General features: G+C 48.2%; 1 protein-coding gene across 1 annotated transcript; it reads right to left on the reverse strand.

The window, feature by feature from the left end:
* Nucleotides 1-281: 281 nt before the first annotated feature.
* On the reverse strand, nt 282-14789 carry itih5 (inter-alpha-trypsin inhibitor heavy chain 5). Its single transcript, XM_008401630.3, has 14 exons — nt 14383-14789; nt 14266-14310; nt 11367-11530; nt 10764-10865; nt 9382-9611; nt 9030-9199; nt 8836-8952; nt 6630-6801; nt 6161-6470; nt 3539-4179; nt 2909-2956; nt 2273-2389; nt 1208-1585; nt 282-723 (listed from the first exon to the last, which is right to left on the reverse strand). Exons 1-14 carry the CDS (start codon nt 14479-14481, stop codon nt 458-460), a joined length of 2859 nt encoding a protein of 952 aa, XP_008399852.2. The 5' UTR covers nt 14482-14789; the 3' UTR covers nt 282-457.
* Between the last annotated feature and the right edge of the window lie 831 nt (nt 14790-15620).

Below are 15620 nucleotides of genomic sequence, written 5' to 3' on the forward strand. Positions count from 1 at the left end.
CACCTGAGTGTGCGGGGCCTGCGGTGCACCTGTGTGGGCGGGGCCTGCGGTGCACCTGTGTGGGCGGGGCCTGCGGTGCACCTGAGTGGGCGGGGCCTGCAGCACACCTGAGTGTGCGGGGCCTGCGGTGCACCTGTGTGGGCGGGGCCTGCGGTGCACCTGTGTGGGCGGGGCCTGCGGTGCACCTGTGTGGGCGGGGCCTGCGGTGCAGCTGCAGGTTAATGAGCCCAGGTAGCAAACAGCTGTTACACCTGAGAGAAATTTAACAAATGAGTCTAAAACTAGTTTAAAGGTTTTATTCACCTCAACATGGAAAATATTAAACATCATAAAACATTTCATTTAATTAGAAATAGTAGAAAATAAAACGTACAGGTACAAACATGACGTCATTAAGGTATATTTGGAAGCTTAGTTAAATCATAATTATAATAATTAATGATAATAACGATGGTGTTCATGCGTTGTTGGTGTTTCCGGTGTCGAACAGGTGAGCCGTGACGTAATCCTCGTACCGGCCGTCGATCAGCTTCTCTGCGTTGTTCCGAGCAAACCAGCAGTCCACGCTCTGCTTCCCGTCGTAGATCCGCCTGCTCTTCCGAACCACCGGTACCGACCGCTCCTTCACCTTCAGGAAAGCGGACGGATTCAAGACTCCCGCATCTCCCGGCGCGGGAAGCGCGGGAAGCGGCGTCACGCCCACTTCCTCATGCAGGAACTGACCTGGAGTCAGGAAGAAACAGTCAGGTTCACTTCCTGCTTCTGCAGTTTGTCTGCGTCTGAAACTAAAACGATTCGGTTTCAATAGCAGCAGCAATGAGCCGTTAGCATCAGCCGTTAGCAAGGTGTGGCCAGTGGGCCATTTGTGGCCCTTCAAATAATTTTGTTTGGCCCCTGAACACAAATCATGAATGATAAAAATGTATCCAATAGTTCAAAACCTTTCTTATGTTTTGGATCTTCAATGAAGGTAAAACTTAAAAAAACATCAAAAATAAAATCTTTCTGCATTTCTCCTGTAATGCAGAAATGCATAAACTACTGCCAGTAGTTTGTGTAAAAGGTTTGGACACGTCTTCTGTCCTCCAACCGTCTGAAACTCGGTTTGGACCTCAGCCCCTCTTCATGTCTGAATGTAGCTGCTCTGTGATTGGCTGACTCCTGTTTCCGGCAGCAGCCAATCAGGCGGCAGCTTGTTGGGACGTACCCAGCAGCCCGTGGCAGCGCGGTGAAAGCCCGGCGCTGTTGCCGATGTAGAACCCCAGGTGGTCTCTCTGGTAGGGACTGGGGTTTTTGTACCGGTGCAGCAGGATGACGAAGCTGATGTTTCCTCCCACTGTCACCGTCACATTGGCCCCGCCCACCACGGCGACAGACAGCCGGTCGCTGTCCACGGCTGTGGTGGCGTGGCAGGGCAGGACGATGCGGTCCCGCCCATCCAGGATGACCTTTGTGGGGGTCACTTCGATGTAGGCCCGGTGCGGCCGATCCATCACCACGGCGACGCTGCTGAAGTACGTCCGCTGCTTCTTATGGCTGCCAGGGGGCGCCGGAGCGCCGACCAGCCGGCCGTTCACCGTCACACCTGGAAAAGTCAAAGAACCGTCAACTAATCCCACCTGAGGTTGGGAACGTCTCTGTCATCTCAGGCTGCGGCTTAAAGGGGCGGTGTCATGTAAAATAGATTTATACTTCTTTAACTTTTCATCATGTAAAACAATCTTGGAATTTTGCTCTGATTTATGTTTGATAAATCATTTAATCTCCATGGCAACCATTCAGCTGCAAGGCCTGGGTGGACCTAGCCCCGCCTTCGAGGCACAGCTCCGCCCCCTCTCAGCTCCTCCACCACTCAACTCCTTCAGACTAGCCAGAAGCAATTAGCAAATTAGCAGGCTGAGCTCATCAGGAGCTGCTGCTCAGAGCAACGCTGGTAGAAACACTGAAGGGTTAATAGAGGAACCATGTTGGATGACTTCCTGGAGGCGGAGCTTCAGAAACAGCAGGAGCTTCTTAAAGAGACAGAGACCCAATTTCAAGGCCTTATATTACAAAGTCAAATTTCTTTTAAATCTTATTTGTTATAAGTCATTTTATAACAGCTGAAGTGACATAATAACTTTGTGATGCTATAAAATGTGACTGTGTGCCTGGAAGCAGATGCTGCTGGCCCTGTGGGGGCGGGGCTGAAGCCTGGTGGCCCGCCAGGCTGATGATCTGCTGGAGGAAACCTGAGAAAGAGTCAGAGACTGAGATCAGCCCTGAGGCTCACCAGAGTACTGGTGGTCAGAAACCAGACGCAGGACGTCTCCAGGCTCCCCGTTGATGTTGAAGCAAACCGTTAGCTTGCTGAGAGGGAACTCCACCACGAAGTGAGGGTCGCCGTCCGCTGAGAGAGAGCGAGAGAGAGCAGCACAACCAGGAATGAGGGATCACTGAACACATTCACATTCATTTCAGGTTTTCTTTTTGGTTAAGACTGTCTCCCTGATATGAGAGAAAACTGGTTAGGCTGTAAGTATTTCTAATATTTCAGATGCTGTGTGGATGAGGCCTGTTGTTTTTAATCTCATTAGTTTTCAGTTATTTTAGAAATGTCAGTGTTCATATTGTAGCCTGCTGTTTCTGCTGTCTGGATTGTTTTTGGGTTTTGTCTTTGGGATGATTTAAAAGTTGCTGCAGCTCTTTGGAAGCAGCTAAATGAGATTACAGAGCGACAATAATGACAGGGGCATTAGGCCGTTTCTGCCCCCGACGCCCCCTCTCTTTACTAAAACACAAACATCCAGGATCGGCTGCTTAAGTACAGCGCAGAGCTGCTGCTGGCGCTTCAATTAGAGCTTTTCAGAGGAACGCAGGCTGATCAAAGCCAACAGGCCTGGAGGCAGAGAGAAACGCCACGACTCACCTGAGGTTTTGGAGATGCTGATGGATTTCCTGACCGGCTCAGCTTTTCCTGCAGAGAAAAATTTATTCAAAAAGTGTCGAATAATTTAAGATATAATGATTTATAAACAATAATCTGGGATGAAAAAGGACTAATGTATGATGTTCGTCTGCTAAATGGTTTATGTTGGATTTTTAAAAATGTTTAGTCAAAAATTTAGCCGCTAGTAATTCATACATGAACATTAATACTTAGAGCTCCATCCGGTTAAAGTTTTACAAATGAAGCAAATGCACAACGTTCTGGTTCAGCAGACAGACCAGCTTTAAAGCAGATCCAATAATCAAACCTGAATAATTTCTGCTAAATGAATTTAAAATGAAAATAACAAAGAGCCAAAGATGAAACCTTGAGGAACCCCACAGGTTAAATAAGATCCTAGAAAACCTTTGACCTTTAAATCAGAGTTGTGAAGCCTAAACCAGAGACCAGAGACCAGACTGTGTTCCAGCAGGTTAACAGTTAATCCTGAATAATTTAGCATTATTTCCTGGTTTGTAGTGAACCAAACTGGAGGAGAGGATGGATGAGCCACCAGCTTCCTGCTGGGTGAACCTGGACCCGTCTGAGGGGTCTGGTGTGGCGCCTCACCCGTCCGGCTGCTCAGAGAGGAAACCGGGCCGCCCAGGTTCCCGTCTGGCTTTGGTGGCGGCTCGTCGTCTGCAGCTGGCAGCTCATTGGCCGGTGAGGCGGCACCAGGTGTGGGCGGGGCCACGGAGGCCTGGGTCGGGGGGTGGGGCTGGTCCAGTACCATGTGGGTGAGCGGGGTGAGGAAGCGGAAGGTGAGGGACAGGTTGGTGGCCTGCTGGGTTTGCTCCTCCCTCTCCCTGCCGGAGCGGCTGCGCAGCCGCGCCCGCAGCCCCTCCTTCACGCTGAGGAAACCCCAAACACGCTGCACGAAGTCTGCAGCCACTGAACCCAGGGAGCTCCCCCACCCCTGCGTGACCCCTGACCCCACCGCCGCAGTGGCCGCCTTCACGTGTTTCTCCGTCTCCGCCTGCAGGCGGCGCAGCGGCACGTCCGTCTCCATGGTGATGAGCCGGTCGTTGTTGCTGGCGGTGACCTGGACGTGGAGCGACTCGGCGCTGCGGTCGGTCAGCTTCCCGGCCACCACGATCTCCGAGCCGTTGAAGTAGTTGGTGAAGAGGCTCTGGGTGACGTAGCCGACCGAGTTCTGGGTGTAGTTGATCCGGATGTCGGACAGAAGCGGCGTTCCGATCTCGCTGTAGAACCTGGAGAGGAACAGAGGTGGTGAAGGAGGTAAAACGTCACCATAGCAACCAGTAGAGTCTCCACAGCAACCATTAGCTAACTGGACGTTGAGGCTCCATTTGTCCTACCGTCACAAACGTAAAAACTTGCTGAGCTTAAGAAACAAAAATTTAACCAGGATGCGTCAGCAGTTCTCCTGGTTCATCCGGGTTCAAACATTCTCAGTGGTTCTGGAAACTAGAAGGACTTTAAAGGTTTCCGGCTGGAGATCTGACAAAAACGGATCCCAGGTCCAGAAGCAGCTCAGCTCTGCCAGGTTTGGACTGGGAAGAGCGCCTCCCTTTGGTCAGATCTGGTAAAATGATGTGACGGAAACATGGAGGGGGCTTAAAAAACCAACAGCAGAAAATCTGGCAAACATTTAATAGTGTCATTTTTTTCTCTGCTAAATTAACAAACTATCCACTGTGCTTCTACCTCGTCGGCCATGTTTGTTCACTCTGAACTCACGACTAAAGATGTGAAATCCTGAAATCTAAATGTTGGTGAGTGAAATCTGAGTGTCACACCGTCTACAGCTGAACCTGTTGGATGTCTGATCGCCATGAGGGGAACCCGGCGGTCTGGGCTGCCACGGTCCAGAGAAGGAGGCATCATGACGAGCTGCTCAGCCAATCAGAGTCACTCTAAACATGAACCTCTCCTGGTTGGGCCTGTTTTCCCATCACTGTTCAGACATGCAACCATTAAACATAAACCTTTAAAGCCTTTAGACTCGGCAGCTGATGGTCTCATGAAAACCTTCATATTTCAGAGGCTGGACGTTTTAAAGGACCAGCAGCAAAGCGGTTATTTTAGTCCTGGCTGGATGTTTGTGTGGTTGCAGCTTCCATCATCAGCGGATCATCTCCATCCGGACTGGAACCTGCCGGCTCTCTAAGCCGCTCACAATGAGAGCATGAATGTGAACATGGAGGAGGAGCGCGTCCTGTCAGCTCAGCAAACCTGCAGCTGTTTGTTCAAGCCGCAGCGGCTCTGTTATCAGTCTGTCCGTTAACCCCACACACACACACACACACACACACACACACACACACACACACACACACACACACACACACACACACACACACACACACACACACATTCCTGAGCGACTGAACCAACGCCTGTCTGCGAGCAGCTGATCAGAGGACGGCCCGCTGCTGCAGCTGATTACAGGTCTGCTGTCGGCCTGCGCCTGGTGAGAGACGGCCGGACGGGGAGGACGGACACAGACACGATCACAATGTCTGGAAACTACATCAGTTTAACGTTCCTGCATGCGAGAAAAAAAAACACTTTAATTCTGATATTTGAGGAAAAACTGACTAAATTCACATATTTGCTGATTCACATCCCAACCTTTCAGCTTCCTACTCATTTATCTAACCAGTTAGTTTCTCTTCAGAGATCAACATGATGACCAACTAAAGAGATGACCATGAAAGCCATATTATGGATTCTCCTTCCACTAAACTTTCCATTCCCATGCTTGAAAGCAACAACCAGCTTCTTTAGCAGTAACTTGTATTAAAATCGTTCTGGGTCAAAGCCTGACTTCACAGAGTTCTTCCTGTTGCCATGACAACCCATCATGACCGAATCTGACCAGCCAAGCGTCCAAACTGACCCGCCGCTGAATGGCTCCACCATTGCTGACCCCCGTCACACTAACCCAGAGTCGTTCTGCTCCCAGTTCAGACCAGACACTGGACCGGTTCAGAACCAGTATCAGTCTGCTGCAGACCAGTTTAAGCCAAATCTACACTCACCCTGTTCTCTAAACATTTTGCCACTGTTTGAGTTTAAACACAGAGTGGAAACGATGTGGAGGGAAACGGAAGTAATGAAGTTCATCAGGACAGACTCTCAGCCAGACAGGAAGCAGGAAGGAGTTACTGATGGGAAAAGGAACAGCAGCTGAAACTTCCTGTTCAGAGGAAAGCCGGAAAGCGGTACCCTTTGAGCATAGCGCTGGCGTCGGCTTCCTCGCTGATGCGTCTCGTCATCCCGCAGTTCTCCAGAGCCATGAGCTCCAGCAGCCGGTAGTCCACATCGTTCCCGATCCCGATGGCGAAGATGCAGAACTTTTCCTGCACGGCGGAGCGAGTGTTTCCCAAGATGGAGGCGGACTGAGTCTCTCCGATCGTAGGCCGGCCGTCCGTCAGAAAGATGATGAGGGAGACGCTGTTGGGCCCGGTGTCGGGGTCCGACAGGTAATCCCGAAGCAGAGCAGATCCGGTCTGGATGGCTCCGTCGATGTTTGTGCCTGAGGGGAACAAACTAAAATCAAGGCTTGATGGAAAAACCTTTAACTGGCGGCTGCTGCTGGATCTAGCGAACATTAAGGCATGAGATCTGAATGGACCCGGCCTCCAAACCGCTGAGCTCGGCGCTGAGGGTCAGGGAAGAGGTCGCTGGGTCTCACCGCCGTTGGGAATCAGCGTGTAGATGAACTTCTTGGCGTCTCGGATGTTCAGCGGCGTCGCTGGCACCAAACCGTCCGGCTGCCAAACCTTGACCCTGTTGGAGAAGCTGATGAAGTTGAAGTGGTCAGCAGGTCTCAGGTCCCTCAGGATGGTGAACAGAGCGTCTTTTGTCTGTAAAAATCACAGGAAGCTGCAGGTTGGTCTGTGCAGAAGTTTTAAACCATCCCTCATCTTCTAAAACCTCTTCCATGTCTCCGTTTGTCGTTCTGATTTCCAGAGCAGACAGAATCAAATCATGGGGCGGTAAAATATTCCCACCAGTTTTTACAGGCTTTATGGCCCTTCCTTTGACTAGGACATCTCATTGAGCACGTGAGAGAGCAGCTGCAGTCATAAACATGGCCGTCTGGTTAAAAAGCTTCCAGGAAGTCCATTAAAACCTCGGCGGTCCTCTCTCTCCTCTGTGGGCGGGCGAGTTAATTTGGGGCTGGGGTCCTAAAATGACAAGCTGACCCCAGCTGAAGACGTCCATTGTGAAGCATCAAAACACGCTTGTTCTGTTCCGGCCGGGCTGGGGGCGGATCACGGTGTCAGGGGTCGAGGGTGTTGTTGTCCACAAAGCTCCGTCGCCACGGAGACGGTGACCTTCTGCTGTACTTTTCCAGTGCGCTTTGCTTTAGTCTGCATCTGTAGCTTGTGAGGCCGGAGCCTGCAGGGTCACGGCGCTGCGTTCCTGATGTCCAGTGAGGGAGGAGGCGGCGCAGAGTCACAGTTCCTCCGACTCACAAGGAAAAAGTGCTGAGGATGATTTCATATCTGCTGAAATCCCAGGATGGATGGATTTCCTGAGAGTTTGTGCAGATCTGGATAATTACTATAAAACTGGAACTCTGCTAAAGTTTGATGCTAAATACTGAATGATGTTCATGTCTCCAACCTTTAACCCCAGTTTTCATGTCCTGGGCTCTAGATGTCTGAAAGTTTCTGGAGTTTCTGGAGGAAGCTGTCGGCCTGCGCAGGTCCTGAGTGAAGTCGCCCCCCACCTTCTTCAAATCTGACAAAATTGGTGTCAAACGTTGTGCTGGTTTGTGCAGCAAGAATTTTCGTTTGTGCCGCTATCATTTTAAAGATATAAAGAAAGTTGGATTTCATAGAAGTTGAGGGGCTGGTTGACCCTTTGACCTTTACACTGTCATTAATATCTTCAAAGCCAAAGCAGCACAAACGTAGCGGAGTTGATTGACACCCATTTTGTCTGGTTTGAAGAAGGTGGGGGGCGACTTCACTCAGGACCTGCTGAATCTCCTGAGATCTGCTGCTGGAGATCATTACGGCCGGTTCCACCAGAATACACCAGTAAATATCAATAAATGGCTAATTCAGCTTCCTAAAATTAAACAATATCGAACATCTTTTCACACTGATGCTCATAAGTTTATGATTTTTAAACATTTTATTGTTAGTCTTGTGGAGCTAATTTAGAAATGTTTGCAAGAAACTTTGCAAAATGATGACAAATGTGACGTTTTGTTACTCGCCACATCGGTTGGTGGTAGAAGTGAAAAACACTGCCCCCTGCAGGTTGGAGTCAGCATGGCTCAAAGCCAAACTTTTTAGTGATCTGTTGAATTTGCGTAACAAACTCGAGGGACTGATTGATGTAAATAAGGAGATAAAAACGGCTTTGGCTTGACTGATATGGTGATATGTAATATTTCAGCTGTTATGTTTGGAGGTGAGGGCTGCACAGTGGCGCAGTTGGTAGAGCTGTTGCCTTGCAGCAAGAAGGTTCTGGGTTCGATTCCCGGTCTTTCTGCATGGAGTCTCCATGTTCTCCCTGCGCATGGTGGGTTTTCTCCAGGTACTCCGGTTTCCTCCCACAGTCCAGAAACATGACTGTCAGGTTAATTGGCCTCTCCAAATTGTCCCTAGGTGTGAGTGTGTGTGTGCATGGTTGTGTCTCTGTGTTGCCCTGCGACAGACTGGCGACCTGTCCAGGTGACCCCGCCTCTCGCCCGGTACACTAGCTGGAGAGGCACCAGCAACCCTCCCGACCCACTGAGGGACAAGGGTGCAGGAAAATGGATGGATGGATGTTTGGATGTGGCTGGATTTGCCCAGAAGCTTTCAGTAGTTCAGACCAAACTCAGCGGAGTTGTCCAGGTGGACAGTACAAACCGTCATCCAATCAGAGCGCTGCTTTACCTGCCTCATCTTCTTCCCCAGCATGGAGGCGCTGCTGTCGATCACAAACACGACGTTCTTGGGAACAACCGGCAGATCTTTGGGAGCGAAGTAGTGGACGAAGTGTCCGTTCAAAACCTGGAATCAGAATCAATCCGAACATTGAAGCACAACGTGAGGCTGGAGGACAGTGAGGGACACGCAGGACGTCTCACCTGGATGTCTCCGATCCCCGTGTCCCGCTGGACGTCGTACCGGATCACGAAGTCTCCCAGGACGCCGCTGGTGGAGATCTTGGCCTGCTGGACGATGTTGGGGCTGAAGGTGACCTTCCAGACGTTGTTTTCGTTGGTGACTGCAGTCGTGATGGGAACCTCGGACTTGGCTGGACCACAGGGACAGGAAGTGTGTCACAGATTAACTGGATCAGAACCAGAACCCTGGGATGGTTGGACTGGAGCCAGAGTCTCTGGGTTGTTGACTGAGGGGAATCGGTTTGCTCATTGGCGTGAGCCGCACTTTGAGCTTCTGTTCGCCTCCTGATGTGATTTAAAGCAGAACTCTAACCTGTGATCTTTTCGCCGCGGAGCGGCAGAACCTCCAGGTCCACGATGGGCGCCTGGTCCACGATGGTGACGTCCAGGCTGAGGCGGCTGACCAGCTGCAGAGGCCTGAGGCTGGTGACCAGCTCGTAGCTTCCCAGCCGCCGCTGCAGAAGCTCCTCGTACATCAGCAGGAAGACGGCCCGGTTCCGGCCCGGTATGCTAACCGTGGTCCGGAACAGCTCCGGCTCCGAGCTGCACAATGAAACATAAAGACGGAATATTCCAACAGTCCCTCATTGGCATGAAGATCAGAACCGAGAACCGGCGCTGATGGACGCCTGGGACTGTTTTAGTTCTTTAGCCAGCATGTTTCAGCAAACATTCAGAATCAGAACTTCCTAAAAGGTACCGAACATTTCTGGTACCGATCAGAACCGAGATTCATCCGCCGCCTCAAACCAGCAATGAAGCTGAAGGACAGAAGATCGTCTGGAGACGAATCGATGAAACCCGAGATTCTCACACCAGAGTCTGACGCACGTGCTACTGGTTCTGGTTCAGCTGCTACTGGTTCTGGTTCAGCTGCTACTGGTTCTGGTTCAGCTGCTACTGGTTCTGGTTCAGCTGTTACTGGTTCTGGTTTAAGTGCTACTGGTTCTGGTTCAGCTGTTACTGGTTCTGGTTTAGGTGCTACTGGTTCTGGTTTAAGTGTTACTGGTTCTGGTTCAGCTGTTACTGGTTCTGGTTTAGCTGCTACTGGTTCTGGTTCAGCTGTTACTGGTTCTGGTTTAAGTGCTACTGGTTCTGGTTCAGCTGTTACTGGTTCTGGTTTAAGTGCTACTGGTTCTGGTTCAGCTGTTACTGGTTCTGGTTTAAGTGCTACTGGTTCTGGTTCAGCTGTTACTGGTTCTGGTTTAGCTGTTACTGGTTCTGGTTCAGCGGCTACTGGTTCTGGTTCAGCTGCTACTGGTTCTGGTTCAGCTGTTACTGGTTCTGGTTTAGCTGTTACTGGTTCTGGTTCAGCTGCTACTGGTTCTGGTTTAAGTGCTACTGGTTCTGGTTCAGCTGTTACTGGTTCTGGTTTAGGTGTTACTGGTTCTGGTTTAGATGTTACTGGTTCTGGTTTAGGTGTTACTGGTTCTGGTTTAAGTGTTACTGGTTCTGGTTTAGATGTTACTGGTTCTGGTTACTGGTTCCAACATGGACCTTCTGCCATGTTGGACTCGAAGCTCCTCTGGATGTTTGGGTCAAAGCAAAGCCAGAAACATTTGGAGGATCTTTTTTCTCTGCAGCATATTTAAACAAACCTCTGTCTGTTTCCATGGAAATTACATGATGTCATTTTCTCCAGCTGGGGTCAGAGGTCGCCACACACACTCTCTCTCTCTCTAAGGGTTTTCCTACCTTGTGTCACTCGACTCTCGGTTCCTGGCTCTGCCGTTCCTCGGTTTGGCCGCCTTTTCCTTCGGCCTGACTTCGCTCTGGTAGACACGCCCTCCGATAATCCTGGTTCAAGGAGGTCAAAGGTCAAGCCTTAGAGCACCACACAATTCAGCACTACTATTGTCAGAGCTCAACTGGGTTTTTCTTCAACAAAGGAGCCAGAAAATGCTGTCAGTACGTATTCAGAGGTTTCCTGCACACGAATGGACAGATCTGCGCTTGTCTCAACTGTTAGGAAAATGTTCAACTTTCTGCCTGAAATCTCCATGGCAACGGAGACGGGAGGGCCGACTGCAGCCACCAGATTCAGATAAACCGGTTCCTGATCTGGATTCAGGTTTAGTTCAGATGGTAAATCTAGACGATCCCAAAATGGTCTCCATTAAAATGAACTGAACTGTAAACGAAAAAGAAATAAAACTGTTTATAAAGAAATAAGAAAAACCATCCATCCATCCATCCATCCATCCATCCATCCACCCCCCCTCCCCCAGGTAATGTTGGGATCTTATGGTGTCAGGTTTTCAGTCTGGATCGGCTCCAGGTGAGGCTGCAGCTCCTTACATGGTGAAGTTGGAGACGTATGCCGCAGCCGGGATCTGGATCTGGAAGACGGCTTCAGCTGCAGCGCTGTGTCGGTTCAGCATGGAGCAGAACACCGCCGTGAAGGCGTAGCGCGAGATGACGCTGGTCTTGATGGACAGTTCCTGGATGTGAGGTTTGTTCTCCTGACAGACAAAAGTGACAACAAAATGTGGCAAAATTAGGAAAATGTGACAAAATTAGGAAAAATGTGAAAAAAATGTGGCAACGCCCAAATCCAGAACCAAAGTCACAAAGTTTTTGTTTCATTCATTTGTTGGGATTTTATGTCACAGCAGCAGAAAGAAGTGAAGGAACTGATTTATGGTTTCTGTCATTTTTACTTAAATAATCTGAAAAGTGTGGAGTGTATGCGTAGTCAAAACATTACTGACTGGATCTCCTCCAGAGAACATCTGACATCAGTTTCAAATCTAGCACTGATTCTCAGTGGGATTCAGGTCTAGACTTTGACTAGGCCATTCTAACCACTGAATCTGCTGCATGTTCAGGGTAGAAGGTGAACTTTGACCCCATTCTCTGGACTTCTGCAGGTTTTCCTCCTGATTTTAGCTCCATGCGTCTGCTTCTCTGTACCCAGTGGTGGAGAAAGTACTCAGAACATGTACATCAGTAAAAGTACAAATACACAGACATAAATGTACTCTAGTAAAAGTAAAAGTACCACATTAAGACTTACTTGAGTAAAAGTTAAAGAAATGCATCATAATTTTAGGGATGGAAACATCTTGTCTCCTGTCCTAACATAGCATGAACTTCACTTTTTTGCCATTAGTGGCTTTTATTTTGAAAGACAACCAACAGAAAGGTGGGGGAGGACATGCAACCAAGGAGCCACATAGCAGAGTTGTATTCTAGACCACTGAACCCAAGACCAAGACCAGCGCCCCGCGCTACAGGACACAATAAAATTAAGTGCACCTATCAAAATGGCTTCTCAAATTGATCTGGAAGATCCACATTCCCATAAAAAACTAGATATTAAATATTGAAATAAATTTAACCAGTATCAATCCAAACTCTTCTTCATTCTGTTTTGCTTTCATCTCTGTTAAACAATCCACAGAGGTCTCCTGCCATCCCTAAAAAAAAACGCCCTGGGCGGCTGCCCATATTGCGCATGTCAGAAACCACAACTGTCTGCACCATTAAACATATTAATTAAGGCTAAACATTAACGGTAAACAACGCTGAACTATGAACACTGTCCAAGGTGCAAGAAGTAACCAGGCAGGAGGAGGTGACGGTTCTCATCCTCCCTCCTGCTGCAACGTCTGCCACCATGACAGGAGATGAAAACAAAGAGCAAGGAGCATGCTCTGTGTTCTTGTTTTATTTATTCGCCAATTAAATAAATCTATATATTTTTTAATGAAATAAAATAATAGCTACTGCAGTGTATGCAGAACATTACAAGAACAAAGAACGGCTCTCAGTGAGGCTTCAGTCCCATCAACCTTAGTAAAGATCCGTCCAGAAGAATTGGATCGTTCCTGAATGTCGTTGTCCCATATATGCAACACCTCAGTCAAAACCTCCACACAGTAATTCAGCGCATGAGTGACAACTTTTTTTCATCACAGATGCAGCATGTGTCTCTGTACAGCTAGCTTAGCTAGCATCACGTCCACAGATCTTACCTTTCTTTAAGCTTTCCTTCCAAGTGACGCTAAAAGATGGACGAAGTCCCACCGTCTGTGAAAGCGAAGCGCTGCTGATTTTACATGTCGCCATATCTATGATTTATGCAGCTATTATATAACTGACATTAGACAGACATCTTCTCCCGCTCAGAGGAAACCACTGCGCATGTCTGGAGCTCCGCAGCGAGTAAAGGTGGAGCCGATGGGTGACAACAGACACTACGTCACGTTATTGCTGGGATTTTACGGCGCCATCTTAAATCCCTGAACTTCACATTTTAACGGACAAAAAGAGCAACGCGACTTGGATGTAACGAGTAACGCGACACTTTGTAGAAATGTAGTGAAGTAGAAAGTACAGATACTTACTGTAAAATGTAGTGGAGTAAAAGTAGAAAGTCTCCATTATTAAATCTACTTTAGTAAAGTACAGATACACGAAAATTGTACTTAAGTACAGTAACGAAGTACTTGTACTTCGTTACTTCCCACCACTGCCTGTACCACAGCATGATGCTGCCACCACCATGTTTCATGGCTTGTAATTATTTCACTCTAAATGTATCTAGTAAATAAATACAGAGTGACATCATCATGTGCATTTTTCAATGGATTTATGTTTTAATTTCAAAAGTTATATTTAGATATTTAATGGAATATTAATTTATTTTATAACATATTCACATTTAATTATCTCACTAAGTTTTTTTGCTAGTTTGGTTCTCCATACAGCTCAGGAGTCGCATCATGATGAATCTATGAATCAGCTTTAGACCCCGACTTGGCGCCTCACGGCCCCAGCGGGGTCCCGACCCCCACTTTGGGAACCCGCTCTAAAGAACCTCTGAACTGGAACTGGATTATCCTTCAGGGTATCAGAGGAAAACGCTTTTTTGATTTTTAGCTGTGAAAATGTTTCAGAATAATAAACCATAACATCAGCGGGGAGAGAATAACGGGAGTTTATGGCTCGTCTGGTTTTCCTCCGGATGATTCATCCTCATCCGCTGCAGCAGGAATCTGCAGCGGATCCAACATTACAGAAACTCCTGGCGGATCTCCTGCGCGTCACGCCCAGAGCGCAGAGATCTCTAACTGGGTCACCGATCAGGAGCGGAACATGAAGTTTACTAAACCCAAAACTTTCTGACAGCCTCCTGAACTCTGGCTTGTTTTTCCAGAACAAGCCGCATAAAGACGCGCCGGTGACTTCCTACCTTTAGCAGATTGGTTTTCACCTGCCGCGGGACTCTGCGCGGCTCCTGCAGACACAAACACGCAGAATGAGAAGTTCAACACGGAGCTGCACACTGCGCTGCAGCAGCTCCTCTTACCAGGTCCAGGTCAAAATCTCCCCAGTCTGGATCCGGATCCTCCTGCAGCCGGAAGCCCGGGCTGCAGCTGAGCAGCAGAACCAGCAGCAGCAGCAGCATCTTCTCTGCGGGTCAGCCTGTTAGAAGCAGGAATGCGCCATGACTCCCAGTGTTCCCAGTCCGGGTCTGACAGCGCAGAGAGTCTGCAGCGGGAGAAATCCGCCCACCAGGAGGAAGATGAAGCTGCTGCTGGTTTCTGCTCTTCTCCTCCTGATGAAGGAAACATCCAGAAACCCGGAACCTCCTCCAGAAACACCTAAATCTGCGTTTCTCCTCTTTTAAAGACCCGAATCCTCTGAATGGGCCACTTTTCTCCACCAGGGGGCAGAAGATTTAGAAACAAGTTTAAATCTAGTCTGTCTTGACTAGACCCGAACCGACTGGTTCTGGGTCGGTTCGGGTTTGTTCTGGATTTTAAACCCGGATGTTGAATGTTTGGGTCACATTGTTACAGTCTGACCTCCATTTATCAGTTTAGTATTATTTGGTGTTACGTTTATGAATTATTCAGACAATTACTGATGAATTTTATTGAATACCTGAAAACTTCCGGATTGTTCTGGTGGTTCTGATCCGTGTTTGATTCTGGTTCCGTGTTGAGATAATCATCCCAAATATTAAACCTGATATAGAAAAAATGATCGATAATAAAATAAGACCCCAGTTTCAAACCCATGTACGCAGGAGTCGCCCCCTGTTGGTAGATGTTGTTTAATGCATGATGCTGTGAGCTGACGTCATATTTCTTATTTGTAAACATACACTCTGGCGCAAATATGTGACTGACAGGTAACTTTTCAGCAGAAACTTGTTTTAACAGATAAATATTTTAATATTTAAGTCCTACTTTCACTGGCAGATTATTTTACTTATGGGAAAATGTCTTGTTATAAGTGAATTAATTATTTATTTAAGCTCCTGGATTTTGCTGAAAAGTTACTTGTAAGTTTATTTGGTCTTATTTTAGGTGTAATAAAATATTTGCATTAAAAGCTAAATAAAAGTCTTTGTTCAGATTTTTTGCAGCGTAGATTTAGATTCTGAATTGAGTTACATGAACCTCTGTCGACATCTTGTGGTCAAAATGAAGCATTACACCTGTGTGTTAGAGAGGGAGCCGTTCGTCCTGCGCCTCCAGGTCAGGGGTCAAAGTTTGCTTCCCCTCTGTGTTCCTACATGCAGCTCAGTAAATATTGACC

The sequence above is a fragment of the Poecilia reticulata genome, chromosome 23 (assembly GCF_904066995.2).
Source record: "Poecilia reticulata chromosome 23, P_reticulata-male-v2, whole genome shotgun sequence".
Classification (NCBI taxonomy): domain Eukaryota; kingdom Metazoa; phylum Chordata; class Actinopteri; order Cyprinodontiformes; family Poeciliidae; genus Poecilia; species Poecilia reticulata.

What these genes read in the sequence shown, in the direction of transcription:
- itih5 (XM_008401630.3), bottom strand. Translation starts at nt 14,481, where the DNA reads ATGCTGCTGCTGCTGCTGGTTCTGCTGCTCAGCTGCAGCCCGGGCTTC. An exon ending in CGAGAGTCGAGTGACACAAG is followed by an intron (nt 9,612 to 10,763) that starts GTAGGAAAACCC and finishes TTCATTGTGCAG; the next exon opens with CTCGGAGCCGGAGCTGTTCC. An exon ending in TTCTGACCACCAGTACTCTG is followed by an intron (nt 1,586 to 2,272) that starts GTGAGCCTCAGG and finishes TGACTTTTCCAG; the next exon opens with GTGTGACGGTGAACGGCCGG.